The following is an 18655-nucleotide window of genomic DNA, read 5'->3' as shown; positions in this document are numbered from 1 at the left end:
CTTTTTAATTGTTTTATTTAGTAAAAATACTTACAAAGAGAAAAAAACTGCTACCAGACTTAATAGTAAAGTATAATAGTAATCTATTGTATTTGCCCCGTGCAGGTCCGGGTGTTAAAAGAATAGGCCTGCAGCAGCGCTAAGCTTGTCGTATAAGGCGACTAAATAGTGCTCAGAAACCTAGCCGGGGGCTAGGCGCTCTGCCCACAGAGCAACTGGGATGTGTGCCCCAGGTGGTGGAATGGGGTACCCCTGGCGTGTTACATGCTGGGGTTGTCAGGCTATAATACGGAAAACCTGACCGCAAACCATAGTGGTGCACCGTGTTGGGAAAGATGCCACGTTCCTCGCACGTTAAAGAACCCTGCTGTGGTATTCGATAAGAGTAGGAACCTTTGCGCTCCGCCACAGGAGGCTAAATTGCCCAACCTTACCCATCCCCCCTTTTTCCAGTGGCAATCAAAATTTGTCGACCCTATTATCCTTGTGACCCATCCTTTCTTTTTTTTCATTTCATGTTCATTTTATCATCCATTTCATGTTCATTGTCTGAATATAGCTGAAATATTGCTGCTCGGACGTTAAACCCCAACAAACAAACAAACAAATCTTGTATTTCGCGTTACTTCCAATAAAGAAAAAACAGACCAATCCCATTCTATGTACCAAAGTGGGACACCACTGTTGTTTGCGGTCAGGTTTTCCGTAGCCTGAGAAACCCAGCATATAAAATCCCAGGGACACACATCCCAGCTGCTCTGTGGGCAGAGCACCTAGCCCCCGGCTATTTTACGACAAGCTTAGCGCTGCTGCAGTCCTATTCTTTTAACACCCGGACCTACACGGGGCGAAATCAAATCTTAAAATATTGTGTTTAAATACATTTAATTCACACTACTGTCAAGTACCAGTCTTTACAAAATTCAGACAGGAAGTGATTCGTGCATGTCAAAAATCCATCAAATTCAGTTTTATTTCTAATTCAGAAACAGTAACAGACCACATAACCAGACTCAAGCTCCACGCAGCGGCAGACGTTCGTTTCCTCTCTTACTTACCGGCCCCGAGCAGGTCTGGATGTCAAAAGAATAGGCCAACAGCAGCGCTAAGCTTGTCGTAAAAGGCGACTAAATAGTGCGCAGAACCCTAGCCGGGGACTAGGGCGCTTTGCCCACAGAGCAATTGGGTTGTGCGTCCCAGGTGGTTGAATGGGGTACCCCTGGCGTGTCACATGCTGGGGTTGTCAGGCAATAATACGGAAAACCTGACCGCAAACCATAGTGGTGCACCGTGTTGGGAAAGAAGCCACGTTCCTCGCACGTTAAAAAACCCTACTGTGGTATTATATCGGAGTAGGAACCATAGGGCTCCGTCATAGGAGGGTAAATTGTCCGATCCTACCCACTTCTCCCCATTTCCAGTGGCAATCAAAATTTCCCGACCTCATCGTCCTTGTGACCGTCTCATTTTTCATTTCATCATCATTTCATGTTCATTTTTTTATCATCCACTTCATGTTCATCGCCTGAATATAGCTGAAATATTGCTGCTCGGGCGTTAAACCCCAACAAACAAACAATCTTACTTACCGCTGCAGAAAGGCCTTTTAAAATTCTCGGGTGTTATTCAAATCATACGTTGTTTGACAATTGGAAAACTAGCGAGGAATCATTCATATTGTCCGACTTAGCTAGATCCTTGCATTTTCTGAGAGGGCTGGCTGCGGCGTCTACAGTGAATTTTGTACGTCAGACACTGTTTGGGACCTTGAACCAGACTTAGTATCATAAAATTGGCATTTTCGAATTGCTATCGTTTTAATTTGTTAATTTTAGTTAGAGATGAAAGCATGCTTAATCAAAAGTACACACCTGAATATAGACAGGACTATCGTTATGTAAAAATATAGCGTATGTAGCCCAAAAAGCATTGTTTTCTACACTATGAATCCTCTTTACCATATGCAGTTTCTGATTTCATATGGAATGGTACGTTAAAGTAACAAAGTGAATAAATACGAATATCTTTAAGTGACCAAAGTTTAAGTTTTAAAGATCTTGAGATTTTAAGTTTTTTTACGGCATAGTCAATGGATTTAAATAGTCTTAAAATAAATAGCACAACAAGAGGTTTAATACACATGTTTCAAAACCTTTGTATGCGAGTAATCTTTTACGAAATGCCTATTATTTACAATAAACACCGTTTTTCTCCATTGAACTAATATAATGTATCATGTTATTGATGTGTATTTGGTATATAACCCGGAACTTGTAATTGCAAATATGACAAAACACAGAAATAAATATGTTTGCTTTTTGTTTTTGTACATTTAAGAATGGATTTTTTCTGTAATCTTTCAAAATCATAAAGATATCTGTATTTTCAATTAACTAATAGCACTTAAAATGACGAAAACTACATATTCAAATTATTTTTTTGACAAACTGTAAGGTAAATTAACAAACATTAATTAAAAAGGAATATTTTAGAAGGAGAGATGAGCGGCGGGGAATTTTTCCGGCTGTGAAAGTTGCTTATATGAAGGCTCTATTATTTCAAAGTCAAAGTCGGTGACCTATGTTTTTACATTAAATTTTTTAAGTATATTCAATGAAGTTAATCTTTGAAATTATTGGGCTTTTTGTTTGTTTGTTTGTTGGGGTTTAACGTCCGAGCAGCAATATTTTAGCTATATACAGACAATGAACATGAAATGGATGATAAAATGAACATGAAATGATGATGAAATGAAAAAAGGGATGGGACACAAGGACAATGGGGTCGACAAATTTTGATTGCGACTGGAAATAGGGAGAGGTGGGTAGGATCGGGCAATTTAGCCTCCTGTGGCGGAACCCTATGGTTCCTACTCCGGGAGAATACCACAGTGGGGTTCATTAACGTGCGAGGAACGTGGCATCTTTCCCAACACGGTGCACCACTATGGTTTGCGGTCAGGTTTTCCGCATTATAGCCTGACAACCCCAGCATGTTACACGCTAGGGGTACCCCATTCCACTACCTGAGGCACACATCCCAGTTGCTCTGTGGGCAGAGCGCCTAGCCCCCGGCTAGAGTTCTGAGCACCATTTAGTCGCCTTTTACGACAAGCTTAGCGCTGCTGCAGGCCTATTCTTTTAACACCCGGACCTGCACGGGGCGAAATTATTAGGCAAATCTATGTACAAATATATAAGATAAGATTTAACTTTAAAGTATTTTATCGTTGGAGAGAATGCTTAGATATTTGGTATAATACTTTTGCAAGATGATTTGTGCCGCGTTACCTTTTTCAAGGTTTGAATAAAACGGTTGGGTGTGATATTCTTAGAACGATGGTTGCCAGCAACACCTTGCTTAAAGTTGGTTTTAATTTTCCTGTGAAAGAAGTTCAAGATTATTTATCATTTACATTTAATATTTCCTCTAACAATTAAAAAAAATGCAAATTGAAACGTAATAAATTATAAGGATATTTTGCGTTATCACGATTGTCTAAAGATACGAAAATTCAAAATGTTAGCTGTCAAATCTACAGTATTTAAAATGTTATGTTTTTGGAAGAATCAGAAACGTGCATGTCAAAAACCCACCGATCTGACAATATATTTGATTGATAGTGATCTCTACTTGAAAAGTCCACTATTTGATCTCAGTATCACTGTATTTACTCAAAAGGTTTTAAGAGAGTTATCTGCTCTTTAAATTTTCACTTTAAGTGTATTTCAATGAAATTATAAATCACGTTACCAAAATGAAATGAAAAATCTTGTCTTTTTTCCTTGATTATGATGGTGCAAATAGTGTACTTTATTATACGTCTCACCTACTGCCTGATTCTTACAGAGACTGGCATTCAAGCTTTTATTTGTTTGACGAAATTAGTTAAAACTAGAAATAATTTATTATTTCTACATGGGTAGAGTTCTAAAACCAAATTAAGTCCGGTTTATACTCTTCATACCTTGTGCATGATCCCAGTTTGTAGTGGAGTCTGCGTTGCTCATTTACTAGTATTTCTGTTGTACGTGTTATTTCATGTTCTCTGTTGTGTGTGTTTGATATCCCTGCCTAGTTTTTCCCTGGATTGCATTCGTTTGATTGAGCTAGAATCTTGGTTTCCTTGATTAGTCCTTTACATTTACCTACTTAGATTCCATTAAATGCATTCTTAACATTTGAATAGAAACTAATTTGGATAATTTTGGGGATGTTTGAAATTACCATGTTTTGAATTTAGCTTGCAATTAACTCAACACATCAACAATTAGGGTACAGAAATAAAAAACAATGAGCCAATGTGTACACAAGTTAACTCGCTATATCTACATGTATATAAACATAAACTACAAACCCATGTGATTAAATCTAAAAAATATAAACCCATCTTTAACCATACTATATATGAAACATTTTTAGTATGAACATGTTTAAGTAACAGTTAGTATTATTACAAAAAGGTTATTTTTGATATCGACAGTCTAGATAATCACTATCACTGCTGGTTTCTCCCATTCTGCATCAAATTAAATATAAACCTCTGAAGCATCTAAAAATTCTGAGTATTGTCTAATGTCTTGTTACATAAAGGACAAGTCTCTCTAACATATGTCCATTTCTTTAAACATGAGCTGTGAAACAAATGTCTACACGGTGTAACCTTTGCAGATGTCATACCCCGTAAACATATAGCACAAACGTCCTCAAACGATTCAAGTTGTTCTTTAGTTGCATCTGCAAGAAGTGCAAGACGCCTTACAGCTGCCTTGCGCCTTTTATATTCGCCAAAACGTTCAGTCATTCGTTGATAGGTTACAAATGTATTCAAACATAGAATAACGAGGTTCACCCACTTCCATTGTAATGTGAATATGTTCCTTAAAACAAAGAAACATGCGTACATTCCAGCTCCAACGAGACACATTCCAGTCATCATTCGAATATAGTACATGTAATCTTCAAGCATATCGAGAGGTTCGGATCTATAACTATCGTATATGAGGAGAGCAAAGACAAGTAAAGATCCTAACGCTTCGATTGAAATAGTCAACCAATTCCCAATCACCATTAATTTCAAAAATATATCTGTGTTCTGTACAACATCTAAACCAATAAATTTGTAGATTGCATAAACTGGAAGCGTAAGTAAAGCCAGAAATATAAAAATCACTTTAAAGGAATATATTATTGGCCTACCTGATGCACCTAACTCAAGCAAAGTTGGTTCACATTTTGTGTGAATCACATACAGAAATTCTATAACAGCAAGGTAAAGACCGAGGCATATAGCAATGCCATGAGTAACGTAGTTTTCTCCAAAGGAATGAAAACAAATTAAACTTAGAGTAATAAATGGTCCAAAACAATCTTCGGGTAAAACGTCATAGTTACGTCCAAGAAGAAAATACATTATAATGTGAATATTTACGTAAAAAAAAATCGCAGACAGAAAAATGAAAGAAAGCGTTCCAAGAAAGGAGCTACACATTACAGTTACTAGGACAATACAAAACATACCAACTCCAAGTTTTAGAAAAACCTCATGCATGTTAACAAACAAACATAGAGCGACAATTACCGAATATATGCCCAGTAGATTCATCAGATATTTCAGTTTAGGTAATATACAATTACTGAGGTCAATATCTTTATAATATGATAGCGGAAGAAGATCTTCCGAATTGAAGTACTTCCAAAGTATAAAAGCTCCTACAAAGTGCAGAAGAGAAAGATCATCGTACAAAAGTAATTTGAAATGGATCAAAGGCAAGATGACGAATAATCTACGGTCTACATCAAAGGCAAGCATGATAGTATAAATACAACTAATGAATCGTATTGCTAACATGATATCTTTACTTTTTAGTTCTCCCAGGATTACAATGTTAAATAATTCAATTTGGAAAAGAGTAATAGTTATCATTGATAACGTAATCAACGTAAAAAGATGACGTTTCTTGTGCGTAAAGAGAGAGCATACAGTTTGAATCCCTGAAAGTGATGCAGATACAATAAAACATATACTGCTTCCGCGTGTATACAGATGGCTATAATATGTAGCGTCTTCTTTTATTCCAAATAACCAAACCATGTCCCATGTTATTTTCAAGTCAAATTTCTCGTTAGATCTTGGTAAAACTGCAACCATTAACAGAAAACAAGTTATTACTGTCCAGACTTTGTCAAGATGACTGTCGTTGAGCAATGTACACAGAACACACACTCCAATTATCATATCTGTAACAAACATGCAGTACCTGTGATAATTTATTAAAGGGAGGGAGCTATTATTCAAATTATGACATTTGGTGTCGACGGATACAAAGTTTTAAAAAGTATGCGAAATTAGTACGTAGAAAATCTAGGTTTGATCTGTTCTTGGGAAGAGTGGTGCTACTAAGGTTATTTAAGACTAGTTATTGTGGTTACTTAAGGAAATTAATCATCATTTGTTTACCATTGCTATCCAAAAGTATATTTTGTTAGTTATAAAAAAAAACATTGATTTTTGGAATAGCGCGCTAATTTATTTAACCATTTCTGACGCTAGTATTCTGTGTTTCTTCATTCAAGTCAAAGAATTAAATGTGAAAAGCTAAAGCAAAAATGTTTGAACTCCAATGTATTTGCAATTAATACTTACACGTCAAAAAAGTATACTCCTTTGCTAAGGTCTTCAAAGCATTCAGACGAAGAACCACTTCTAACATAAAAAGAAACGGTAGTCGCTGCATTATTCCACGGTACCATGGATAATTTCTCGATATCAATGATGCCATATTTGTGAAGAACCCTGTAGATTGGAAATGAAAACAAACATAAGCTTTTGATCCTGGCTCATATCTCATAACCGAATTGGGTATTATCAGTTTCCATACTGGATAAGCGGTTGATAGAATGGATCAAGACATTACTAGCCACTCAGGTTCAATTATAATGGATTATTCAGTACCCGAATGAGTTTACGTCCGATATGTACAATAAGAAATTAAGATTCTAGATTTGTGTTGTGAAAATTGTTTTGATTGCAGGCTGTCCATATATTTATGAAAGATAGAGATTTTTATGATTGATTGTTGGGGTTTAACGTCCGAGCAGCAATATTTCAGCTATATTCAGGCGATGAACATGAAATGATGATGAAATGAAAAAAAGGGATGGGACACAAGGATAATAGGGTCGACAAATTTAGATTGCCACTAGAAAAAAAAGGGAGGGATGGGTATGGTCGGGCAATTTAGCCTCATGTGGCGGAGCCCTATGGTTCCTACTCCGATATAATACCACAGCAGGGTTCTTTAACGTGCGAGAAACGTGGCATCTTTCCCAACACGGTGCACCACCATGGTTTGCGGTCAGGTTTTCCGTATTGTAGCCTGACAACCCCAGCATGTAACACGCTAGGGGTACCCCATTCCACCACCTGGGACACACATCCCAGTTGCTCTGTGGGCAGAGCGCCTGGCCCACGTCTAGGTTTCTGAGCACTATTTAGTCGCCTTTTACGACAAGCTTAGCGCTGCAGCAGGCCTATTCTTTTTTACACCCGGACCTGCACGGGGCTAAAATAAAACAAAATACTTGTATTTCTTATTTAACAACTTCAAAAAGTACAAACAAAAAACACCGACCTTAATCGTTTAACAAAAAAATACTCAAATTGCCAAACAATTTGTTATAATCAATTGGTTACGTAGAACTTACTACACAAAACGCCATGTAATTGGTTAAAACACTCCATAACGTCTTTTAATATTGTCTGGTTGTAATGTAAGGAGTAAAAATAAACCTTGGATAATGTTAAAATTTCCGAAGTCTATAAATAAACAAGACGAAATATGTCTTACAAATATTTTTCCTTCATTAAAACATACTGAGGATTATGTCATATCAATTGACCTATATGCTGTATAACATTGGTATAATAAATAATAGAATAGATTAAAATCCTTTTTGATATTTAAATTTCCGCCAAAAACTTATTAAATGGGCCAATTATAAATTGGCACTAGCATTTGTTTATGTTTTCTTGTACATGATAATTATCAATAAGTAAAAATCCAAAACTTATTTTAGTATAAAAGTACTTCAATTCAACATATCAATATCTTGAATGTTTAACAAGATTCTTGACTCCATTTGACTCTAAATTTGACATATATGTTTTTTCCCTTATTTTTCACGTATAGTGTTTTTATATGGTATTTAATAACCGTTTCTCGAGTTACTGCTATAGGTCGTTAGATTATATCTTAAAACTCCGAAACCCCATACAGATTTTTTTTCACTTCTTCATTTAGAAGTGGCAAATCCATATTTCTAGCTTGGTATTTGTAGGTATTCTTGATCTTAACTCATTCAGATACTTCATCGGCGTAAAGGCAGTGTATTAAGTTTTCTTTTTTCGGCATTAAACAACCAACTAGTCAGCTGTGAAAAAGATTTCGTCCTTTACCTGAAATGTCGTATACCGTGGAAAATGGATTTGTAGACATTAACGCTTTGCAACAATAACCTGCAAGTGATGCCACGCTAACGAGACCCCATTTGTTTCAAATTTTATCTATTCTGTAAGACTGTAGTGGGTCTTAAAACAGAATTTCAGATTTTAGTTAGGCACGAACCATTTTTTTATGATTGGGGGTGGGGGGGGGGGTTGCTGGGATTTTTTTTTCAAAAAAAATATTAATTCAAATTTTGATTAAAAAAAATAAAAATATTTTGAAAAGAGCTGAAAAAAAATTCAGAATTTAAAAAAAAAAAATTTGAAAAATATGAGAAAAAAAAGAAGAGGAGGAGGAAGAAGAAAATGAAAAAGAAGAAGAGGAAGAAGAAATGGAAAAGAAGAAAATGAAGAAGTGTGTTCAGTGCATTAAATATAGTTATTATATTTACCATGTATTAACTTTTTTTATTTTATTTTCTATAGGGGTCCATGTTACTCATGTTTTTTTTATTTTAATTTTTTGCGTGCTTTATAGGCGTTTGTATATATGCATGTTGGTTGTTTTATCTGATTTGCAGCTACCGTTCATTGAAGATATATAGGTCGCCTTAGGCTGTCGATTTGTAATCTCTTGATTATTTTTTTTTCTCACCTAGCCTTTGTAATATACTAAATGATTGTACCATAGATTTAATGATTGGATATGAACTGAACACAAAACCAATAAATACCAAACACAAAACTGAAAGAAAAACATAACACTTTAATATTTCAAAAGAAAAAAACAAAAAAGTAGATCACAACATGTGATTTTCACTAGAAATGAAGGAAAATATTGTAAATGTCTAAAACGTAGTCTTCCAAGCAATGCAAGACAATGGCGGAACATAAACATTTTTTTAACGGTTTATTTATCTGTTGTTTTTTTACGAGGAAGCGGGAAATGTTGTCAGTTTGAACTTTGTTTTGTTTTTCTGGTCTACCACATTTTAAAACTGCTCGAGCTTTCCTACAAGCATACGCTGGGATATTGCTCTTGCAGAGATCAAAAAGCATACATTTCAGGAAATTAAAAAAAAACCAAAACAAATAGATTAGTTTCTCAATAAAAAATTAAAATATTTGCTGAAAGTGAAAAAAAAATCCAATTTTACATTGGTCTGAAAATTTTTTTTTAAATTAGACTTTTAGACTATGTCTATGGATTTTGACGTATTTGAATCATCCCACTGCTGACGCTTCGGCATTTATTTGCCAATATTCATATGCTCACCAAAACACAGAAACATGCATAAAATTTAAACTGCATAAATACGAGTACCCGTTTAGTTAAAAGTACTAGTACAGAATCAGCGAGATCTTCAGTTTGGATTTATGACTTAAAATATTTGCCACGGTCGTTCATCAAATTCCATTTTGCCGAGTTTCTTTACAATAGATGTTTTTCTAACATTGGAATATACGATTAATATTTGAATTGAGATCTTCCTACTTATTGGATTCTAGTGCTGCTAATTTTTTGTTACTCCTTGAATACTGATTTGTTCAACGTGTCATAGGTTTCCTTTCCTATTTCGTCCACCCCGGGCTCGACTTTTTATGAGCAACTAGGCAGGTGTTTCTAGAAAAGCAGAGGACGCTTGCCCTACCGGTACACCTGGTCCATGCTCCCAGTTTTTATTGGAGTCCGAGTTGCTCATTTACTTTTGTTACTTTGTATGTATGATTTTAGTTACTTAATGTTCTTTGTTGTGTATGTCTGTTTTCCATGTCGGGTCTTTGTCTCTAGATTACATTCTTTTGATTATCACTTTAACTTTGGTTCCCTGAAGAAATGTTGCCACAGATGAAAGGAAAGTTGAAAATTCTGAATGAAAAGTTATCACGTTTGTCGTAAAGTTTGGTCAATAGTGTTCCCTTACCATCGAACTCTAAGTATAGGTCAAGATATGAGGCTGACTTCACAGTGTCTGTAGTATCCTTTATCTCAAGTTTTTTTGTTTTTTTTTGGGGGGGGGGGTGTAGATGCGATGTATCAAATCCCCAAAGTTAGGACTGTTTAAAGATAATACGTCATGTATATAGCGGAAACTGAGATTAAACGATCTAACTAAACGATATTCTTTCTTTCGGATCAGATCAGCTATAAAGTCAGCCTCATAACAGTGAAGGAATAGGTCAGCAAGTAGAGGAGCACAATTTCTTCCCATTGGGATGCCGACCTTTGTTGAATAACGCGTCCACCACACTGGACAAATATGTTGTCGATTAAAAATCCATCATTTTTAAACATCTTCTTTATATTTGGAAGATGATTTGGAGTTATTTCCTACAAAGTATGAGGAATCTCTACCAAGAACGATATATTTGTATCTAGGTGTACTATCTTTAAAAAAAAAAAACAACGATGTATAATGTTTTCTAGTCGGGATTTTAACTGAGTATGGGGAAAAGAAGTTTACACTGTTCAAAAATCATAGGTTTTAATGCTATTATATTCTGATTATAATCTTGAACTGATTGTCTCCATAAGATCTTCGCGAATTTTTTAGCCCCGTGCAGGTCCGGGTGTTAAAAGAATAGGCCTGCAGCAGCGCTAAGCTTGTCGTAAAAGGCGACTAAATATTGCTCAGAAACCTAGCCGGGGGCAGGCGCTCTGCCCACAGAGCAACTGGGATGTGTGTCCCAGGTGGTGGAATGGGGTACCCCTGGCGTGTTACATGCTTGGATTGTCAGGCTATAATACGGAAAACCTGACCGCAAACCATAGTGGTACACCGTGTTGGGAAAGATGCCACGTTCCTCGCACATTAAAGAACCCTGCTGTGGAATTCGATAGGAGTAGGAACTTTTGCGTTCTGCCACAGGAGGCTAAATTGCCCGACCTTACCCATCCCTCCCTTTTATCTTGTGGCAATCAAAATTTATCGACAACTCCAGCATGAAACACGACAGGGGTACCCTATTCCACCACCTGGGGCACACAACCCAGTTGCTATGTTTCTGAGCACTATTTAGTCGCCTTTTACGACAAGTTTAGCGTTGCTGCAGGCCTATTCTTTATTCTTTTAGCTTAAACATATTTTATTTGGTAAAAACAAAATGGATTGGAGAAAAGTAAATCATACTTATTTAGTCCTTTCCTAAATACAATACATACATATAGAGTAAGAGAGCATGCTAGAACAATATATGAACTATACAATACTGTAATGAGTGTTACTAAAAGTCAACTGGAGAGAAAATTAGTTTGGGGAAGGGGAAGTGATGGTGACGATCTACAACACAGCAAAAACACAAAAAAATATCAACTGTATTCACAAATCATACAAGAAATCTTTTTGACCCTTTTATATACTGATAAACCTGCTGGAAAATACAAATGTTTTCTTCATATGTTAATTCAGGGCTTCAATATAGTAAAATGTTTTCGTTAAGTGGATAAGTATCACAGAGCCAGCTTAAATTCTTAAACAAAGTTTGTCTTTGGACTATATATAAAGGACAATGAAAGAGGTAGTGGTCAACATCTTCCATGTTAGTACCACATCTACATAGCGGATCAGTGATGATATTTACTCAGTGCAGGTCATAATTCAGAAACGATTCAGAATATCTTAGTTGGATTATCAGTATGTTTAGCTTTCCAGGCCCGTATGAAAAATATTTTGGTACAATGGATCGGTCCTTATTCCTAGTTAAAACCGACTTAAATTTGGATACTGAATCTATCTTTCTTATTGTAATGTCGAGATTGTTCCATTCCTTAACAGTAGCTGGAAGGAAGGATTCCCTCGTAACAGACAATCTACAATACGGCAATAAAATGTCATCCATGTTTCGCAATGGATAGTTAGAAATAGAATGTAGCTTAGGTGGAACAAGATTACACAAATATTCAGGGGAATGCTTTTGTTCGATATTGTAGAGCATTTGTCATTTTCTACGTTTTCGGCGTTTTTGTCGTGTCTCCCATTTCACTTCTTTGTATATGTTTTCAATTTTTGTAAACACTGGTAATCTAGTTACAATTCTTGCCGCCTCCGTTTGGCTTTGCTCTAATTTTCCAACGACTGAAGTATTCCAATTGTCCCATACTTCAGGGGCATATTCTAATAATGGTCGAATATAAGATAAATATAGTTTTTCTAAAATGTTACGATTCAGCTGAAATTTCAATTTTCGTAATACGTTAAGATGCTGTTTGTTTGTTTGTTGAGGTTTAACGTCCGAGCAGCAATATTTCAGCTATATTCAGACGATGAACATGAAATTGATGATAAAATAAACATGAAATGATGATGAAATGAAAAAGGGATGGGACACAAGGACAATGGGGTCGACAAATTTTGATTGCCACTGGAAATAGGGAAAGGTGGGTAGGGTCGGGCAATTTAGCCTCATGTGGCCGAGCCCTATGGTTCCTACTCCGGGAGAATACCACAGTAGAGTTCTTTAACGTGCGTGGAACGTGGCATCTTTCCAAACACGGTGCATCACTATGGTTAGCGGACAGGTTTTCCGTATTATAGCCTGATAACCCCAGCATGTAATCGTAACATTTTAGAAAAACCATATTTATCTTATATTCGACCATTATTAGAATATGCCCCTGAAGTATGGGACAATTGGAATGCTTCAATCGTTGGAAAATTAGAGCAAAGACAAACGGAGGCGGCAAGAATTGTAACTAGATTACCAGTGTTTACAAAAATTGAAAACATATACAAAGAAGTGAAATGGGAGACACGACAAAAACGTCGAAAACGTAGAAAATTGTCAAGATTACTTTCAAATTGCTCTGTTGCTATTTTCTTTTTATTATTAACTTTATTTCTCTGTTGCTTGTAACTTAATACATCTTTCTCTAACTTTGATTTAATTGCCTTCCTTCGTAGACGGTCGCGTACTCGTATTTCTCTTCTTAAGTCATTGTTAACCCAGGGTTTGTCATTTTTCCGAACTGTTACAACTTTTGTTGGAATACACTCCCTCGCGACGGAGAGAAAAATATCATTAAATACACGAACCATGTCATCAACATCTACTTCGTCTCTGAGGAGTGCATTTCAATCTAAATCATCCATTTTGTATGAAAATTTATCTTTGTCCATTTTGTCATATAACCAAACAGTTCTCTGAACAGGACCCGGGCCATTTAACGGACATTCTATAAAAACAACAGCCGCTTTGTGTTAACTAATATCTTGAGATATATCTAATACATCAGAAAAACTATAATTCATTGTATCGCTCAGTGTAATCGGGTCAAGTGAAGTATTACTCGCAGCCGTTACACGCGTAGGTTTACATATAATATTGTTCAAGTTGAACATACATTGTATTAATTATATTATTGGACACCAATAAGTCAGAATTTAGATCGCCCGTAATTACAATGTTTTCCTTCAACTGATAGCTCGTCCCTAACGCATGATTTAATTGTGTCCAGAAATCAGACTCCGTTCCCAGTGGACGGTATATATTACAAATTAGAAATGTCTTTCCCTTGGCACTGATTTTAACCCAAATCGTTTCGTCAGTTTGGTTTTCTAAAATATTTACACTTTGTACACGTATGTGCTCTTTCACATAGATAACTAAACCACCACCAAAGCTATTGCGATCTCGGCGAATTATAGTGTTTGAAAAAGATTTAAGATGAATGTATTTTACACTGGGATCTAAATGAGTTTCGGTGACTGTTAATATATCAAATTCTTCACAAAATGTGTTCAGGAATTCAAGTTTGTTTCGCATACTCTTAATATTAATGCTGCATAATGAAATGGATTTATCGTGAATGTTGGAAAAGGAGTTGTTGATGTCAGGCCCTGGATTAGGTTCAATATTACTCATTAATAAAATATAATGGAGAACAAAAAGCAGAAAAAACTATGTCAATGTTCGGGTTTACTGACTGAAGAACGAATAGACCTAATGTGAGTAACGTGCACTGTAAGTTCGTCATCAATATACTATTGTATGGTAAATTTGATGGTGTCGAATGTACAAAAAGCTACTTTCCTGTTGTTAAAGAGAACTATGGCTGCTCTATAGCTCACAAGATCAATACCTGCCATTTATAAAAAGGGGGGTGAAGAGCCAGGTGTGCAGATCTTATAAAAAAGATGTTTTACGTGTGTTAAATAATCGCCACCACAACAACATCTAAAGAGGTAATTGAGAATAAAGAGGAAAATAACAAAAGAAAACATACTGTTACATTTATTAAAAAAACATGGAGGTTATGATTTTGGAAATTGCTAACTGCATTGTGTACTTGGGATTTACAATTTTTATAGTAATATGAAATGTGAATTGTATTAATTTCAATATTCTAAAATAAAATAGAAGAGCAAAAAAAGAAAACTATAATAATAATAACAACAAAGCTGAAGTTATTGCATTGCGCTGTGCATGTACATACTCAATGAAGTTCTCTTTCAGAATTTAAACTCTTAAATTAAGGCTTAATCAGGGTTAAAATAGTAAACAACAGCAAAATAATGGTACTGTTGAACTAAAAAGAATTAAAATAATAGGATCAATTAGATACATTTTTATGAAAAAAAAAATATAAATAGATAACTTTACATAACTTACTGCTTGCATACTAGAAGTGTCAATTACATGTGTTTAATAGCGTGGCTTGCATATCTAATTTTTTCGATACTCAAAGGTAACCATTTGTTTAAAAGAATTATAAGACACTTTTAAATTATGTGTATGTGGAAATGAGAACGAAATAAATAAAAAAAGGGGGATAGCATACAAAATTTGCAAGTATTAAGATAGGGCATGAATTCTCCTTGCTAGATCATGCATGTCTAATACAAATTTTAATTCAACATTTATCTGTAATTAACACCATTAAGGGAAAAAAAATCATTTTTTGTAATTGATTTGTTTTGTTTGTTTGTTGGGGTTTAATGTCCGAGCAGCAATATTTCAGCTATATTCAGACGATGAACATGAAATGGATGATAAAATGAACATGAAATGATGATGAAATGAAAAACGAGATGGGACACAAGGACAGTAGGGTCGACAAATTTTGATTGCCACTGGAAATAGGGAGAGGTGGGTAGGGTCGGGCAATTTTTTAGCCTCCTGTGGCGGAGCCCTGTGGTTCCTACTCCGGAAGAATACCACAGTAGGGTTCTTTAACGTGCAAGGAACGTGGCATCTTTCCCAACACTGTGCACCACTATGGTTTGCGATCAGGTTTTCCGTATTATAGCCTGATAACCCCAGCATGTAACACGCCAGGGGTACCCCATTCCACCACCTGGGGCACACATCCCAGTTGCTCTGTGGGCAGAACGCTCTAGCCCCCGGCTATGGTTCTGAGCACTATTTAGTCGCCTTTCACGACAAGCTTAGCGCTGCTGCAGGCCTATTCTTTTAACACCCGGACCTGCACGGGGGTTTTGTAATTGATGTTTGTGCTGCAGGCCTATTCTTTTAACACCCGGACCTGCACGGGGGTTTTGTAATTGATGTTTGTACAATGTCCGGGTGTTAAAAGAATAGGCCTGCAGCAGCGCTAAGCTTGTAATTGAAGCCTACTAATTGGCTGAAGGGGATTTCCCAACTTAGTGAAATTTGTACACGGGTCAATCAATGATTTGGATAACATAATCATCATTGGCTTACATGTAGGTATATAAGTTGACAATCTGAGGAAGGAAATAAAATAATAAGCATGCAATACGAACAAATAAAACGTTTCAGTTAATAAAAAATGGATTTTCTGTAAAGGTAATTTGTCTTAAACACCCGACAATTCCACCTCGACTTGGCTTTGGACTATTTGGGAACTACTGACACTATTTATAAGGTCATTGAGGTCATTAAAATTGTTCATTAATATCTTTCACCCATCAGTAGTGACTTTGGCAAGAAGTCCAGTATGCCTCAATCAACTTGTCTTTTTTAAAATTCGCTAGGCTCTTGACTAAGTCTGTTCTACATTTTGTAAGGTTTTCTGTAATAAATGTCCTATCCACGTCATTTTTAGTGCCTTCTTGCTCGTGCAAATTGCTTGACCAGTTCTGTAGGAAAGGAACCTGACTATGATCTGCGATTTACCATTTCTGACCTTTCCATTGGCGTGCTGCGACCTGCTCATGTCATGTAAACCATTGTTTTGTTGGAATATATCCTTACAAATATTTTCGGTTCTTCCTATGGAAAAGAAGCATAATATACACAACAAAAATATATCTATAGTTGTGTCCTCTGGAGATACTTCATAGACCCAAGAGAAAAATATAAAACAAAATGGAGGCCACAAAAACTAAGAAATGCAATGAGGAAAATGATAGAAAATGTTCCAAGAAATGTGCTACTCGTAACACAAAGTTGAAAAACAACAAACCGACCCCAATATTCTGCGAAACAAAAACCTTATATACTTCAACTGATAGAAATAAAGCGACCATAATCGAATATACTATTAATGCAAACATAACATCTTTCGGTCCACGCAATAAAAACACAATTTTTTCAGGAATCATAACTGGTTTAGCTAAATGCTGATGTTCTAATGTTGCAACATGTAAACGAAAGAGAGCCGCTAAACAGTGGGAAAAATCAAGGGCAATTTGTATTCCTAATATTGATGCTGTAACGATGAAAAGAAGACCGGAACATTTAAAAATGGCAAAAAGAAATAAACAAAACACGCAATAAATCAAAAAGAAACGCAACAAATGCTCCAGCGTATACCTTGAAGACAAAACAGTAAGTACCTCCACGGGAAGTTTAATATTGGGAAGTAAAAAAAAACATCACGTTTGTCATAAAGTTTCGATTTGAACGTCCTGTTTTATTCTCACACATAGACCTTAATTTGTACATAGACAACACAGGACGTTTGAAATCGTTGTTGCTAGACCTACTACCGGCAATGTGACGGTTGCTGCTAGCAGAGCAGGACATACTTACCCTTCCGGCTTCCGGAGAACGTGATGTCATTCCCGGTTGTGTGACATCTTCAGTTTTTATTTTATTTTATTTTAATTGTGTATGTATATCGTCTTTGTCTCCTGTTTTACGTTCAGAACAATTTTGGGGAATATGACGTATTTGAATTTTACCTCTGCTAGATGGTAGTTTTTGCTTGCCGATATTTAGACTAACAAAAAAGCCTTAAATTTATTTGTGACCACAAAACGTGGAAAATATGCAATTTTTAGATTTTATATTAAAATTGTAATGAAACCGTATAGTTTCTTTTTTATCATGCTGCCAAATAAGACTATTTTTTCAAAATTGATCATAACACACAAAATGCTATGCATAAGTTTATATTATGATCGAAATCAAATATTTCATCAATTATTTTTTTATCATTATTGACAATAAAAAATGTTTTCCCGCACACCTTAACTGGTTCTCAGAAATACACCTACGAATTTTTACAAGAAAATATGGAGGATTGGATAAAGCCGGGCGATTTTGTCTCTTGTGACGGAGCGCGAAGGTTCTTACTCCTTTCATGGTAGGGTTTTTTAACGGCCGATGAACGTGGCATCTTTATCAACACGTTGCACCACTATGGTTTGTGGTCAGGTTTTCCGTATTATGGCCTGACGACCCCAGTGTGTAGCATGGAATCAGGCAAAATGGAAAAAATCAGAAACATGCATCTCAAACCCCCACTGATCTGACGGTGTAATATCACTCAAGGATACCATCTCTATTTGGAAAGACCGTTATTTAATCTCTGCATTACTGGCTTTGCTCAGAAATTTTCCAATAGAATATTAGAGGATGAGGTTTTTGACAGAGTTATCCACCTCTGAAATTTTAAGTGCCTTTCAATGACATTATAACTCAATGCACCAACATGATATGGAAAATATTGTCTTTTCCCCTTCATTCTTATGATGAAAATAGTCAAATTATACTTCCAAAATGTTTTTTTTTTTCATACCATGTTTCACCCACTTTTGGATTTTTTTTACCGCGACTGACACTTAAAGCTACAAAGACAGTGTTAATTTGCTTCGTGCTCAGTAGGTCAAACGCCAATGCCGTTGTTACTGCATTAGACACTATATTTGTATGGGTCTCAGATATGATTTTGAAAACTTCACGGACGAAGCCTCAGAGATAACAAAAGACGCTTTCGATCAAATGTCCGTTAGAAAATGTGAAAGTTTTGTCATGATGGGTTGGGTTGTGCGGTAGGCAAAC

At 35.9% G+C, this 18655-nt stretch overlaps 1 protein-coding gene across 1 annotated transcript; it reads right to left on the bottom strand.

Annotated features, from left to right (window-relative positions):
* Nucleotides 1–4306: 4306 nt before the first annotated feature.
* LOC148611499 (uncharacterized) lies at nt 4307–7789 on the bottom strand. Its single transcript, XM_088592094.1, has 3 exons — nt 7708–7789; nt 6647–6796; nt 4307–6240 (listed from the first exon to the last, which is right to left on the bottom strand). Exons 1-3 carry the CDS (start codon nt 7742–7744, stop codon nt 4553–4555), a joined length of 1875 nt encoding a protein of 624 aa, XP_088448220.1. The 5' UTR covers nt 7745–7789; the 3' UTR covers nt 4307–4552.
* Nucleotides 7790–18655: the final 10866 nt, after the last annotated feature.

The sequence above is a fragment of the Perna viridis genome, chromosome 7 (assembly GCF_037379345.1).
Source record: "Perna viridis isolate PV_CMFRI_1.1 ecotype Kerala chromosome 7, ASM3737934v1, whole genome shotgun sequence".
Taxonomy (NCBI): Eukaryota; Metazoa; Mollusca; class Bivalvia; order Mytilida; family Mytilidae; genus Perna; species Perna viridis.
The sequence above is the reverse complement of the archived record's forward strand: the minus strand, read 5'-3'. Positions and strand labels throughout refer to the sequence as shown.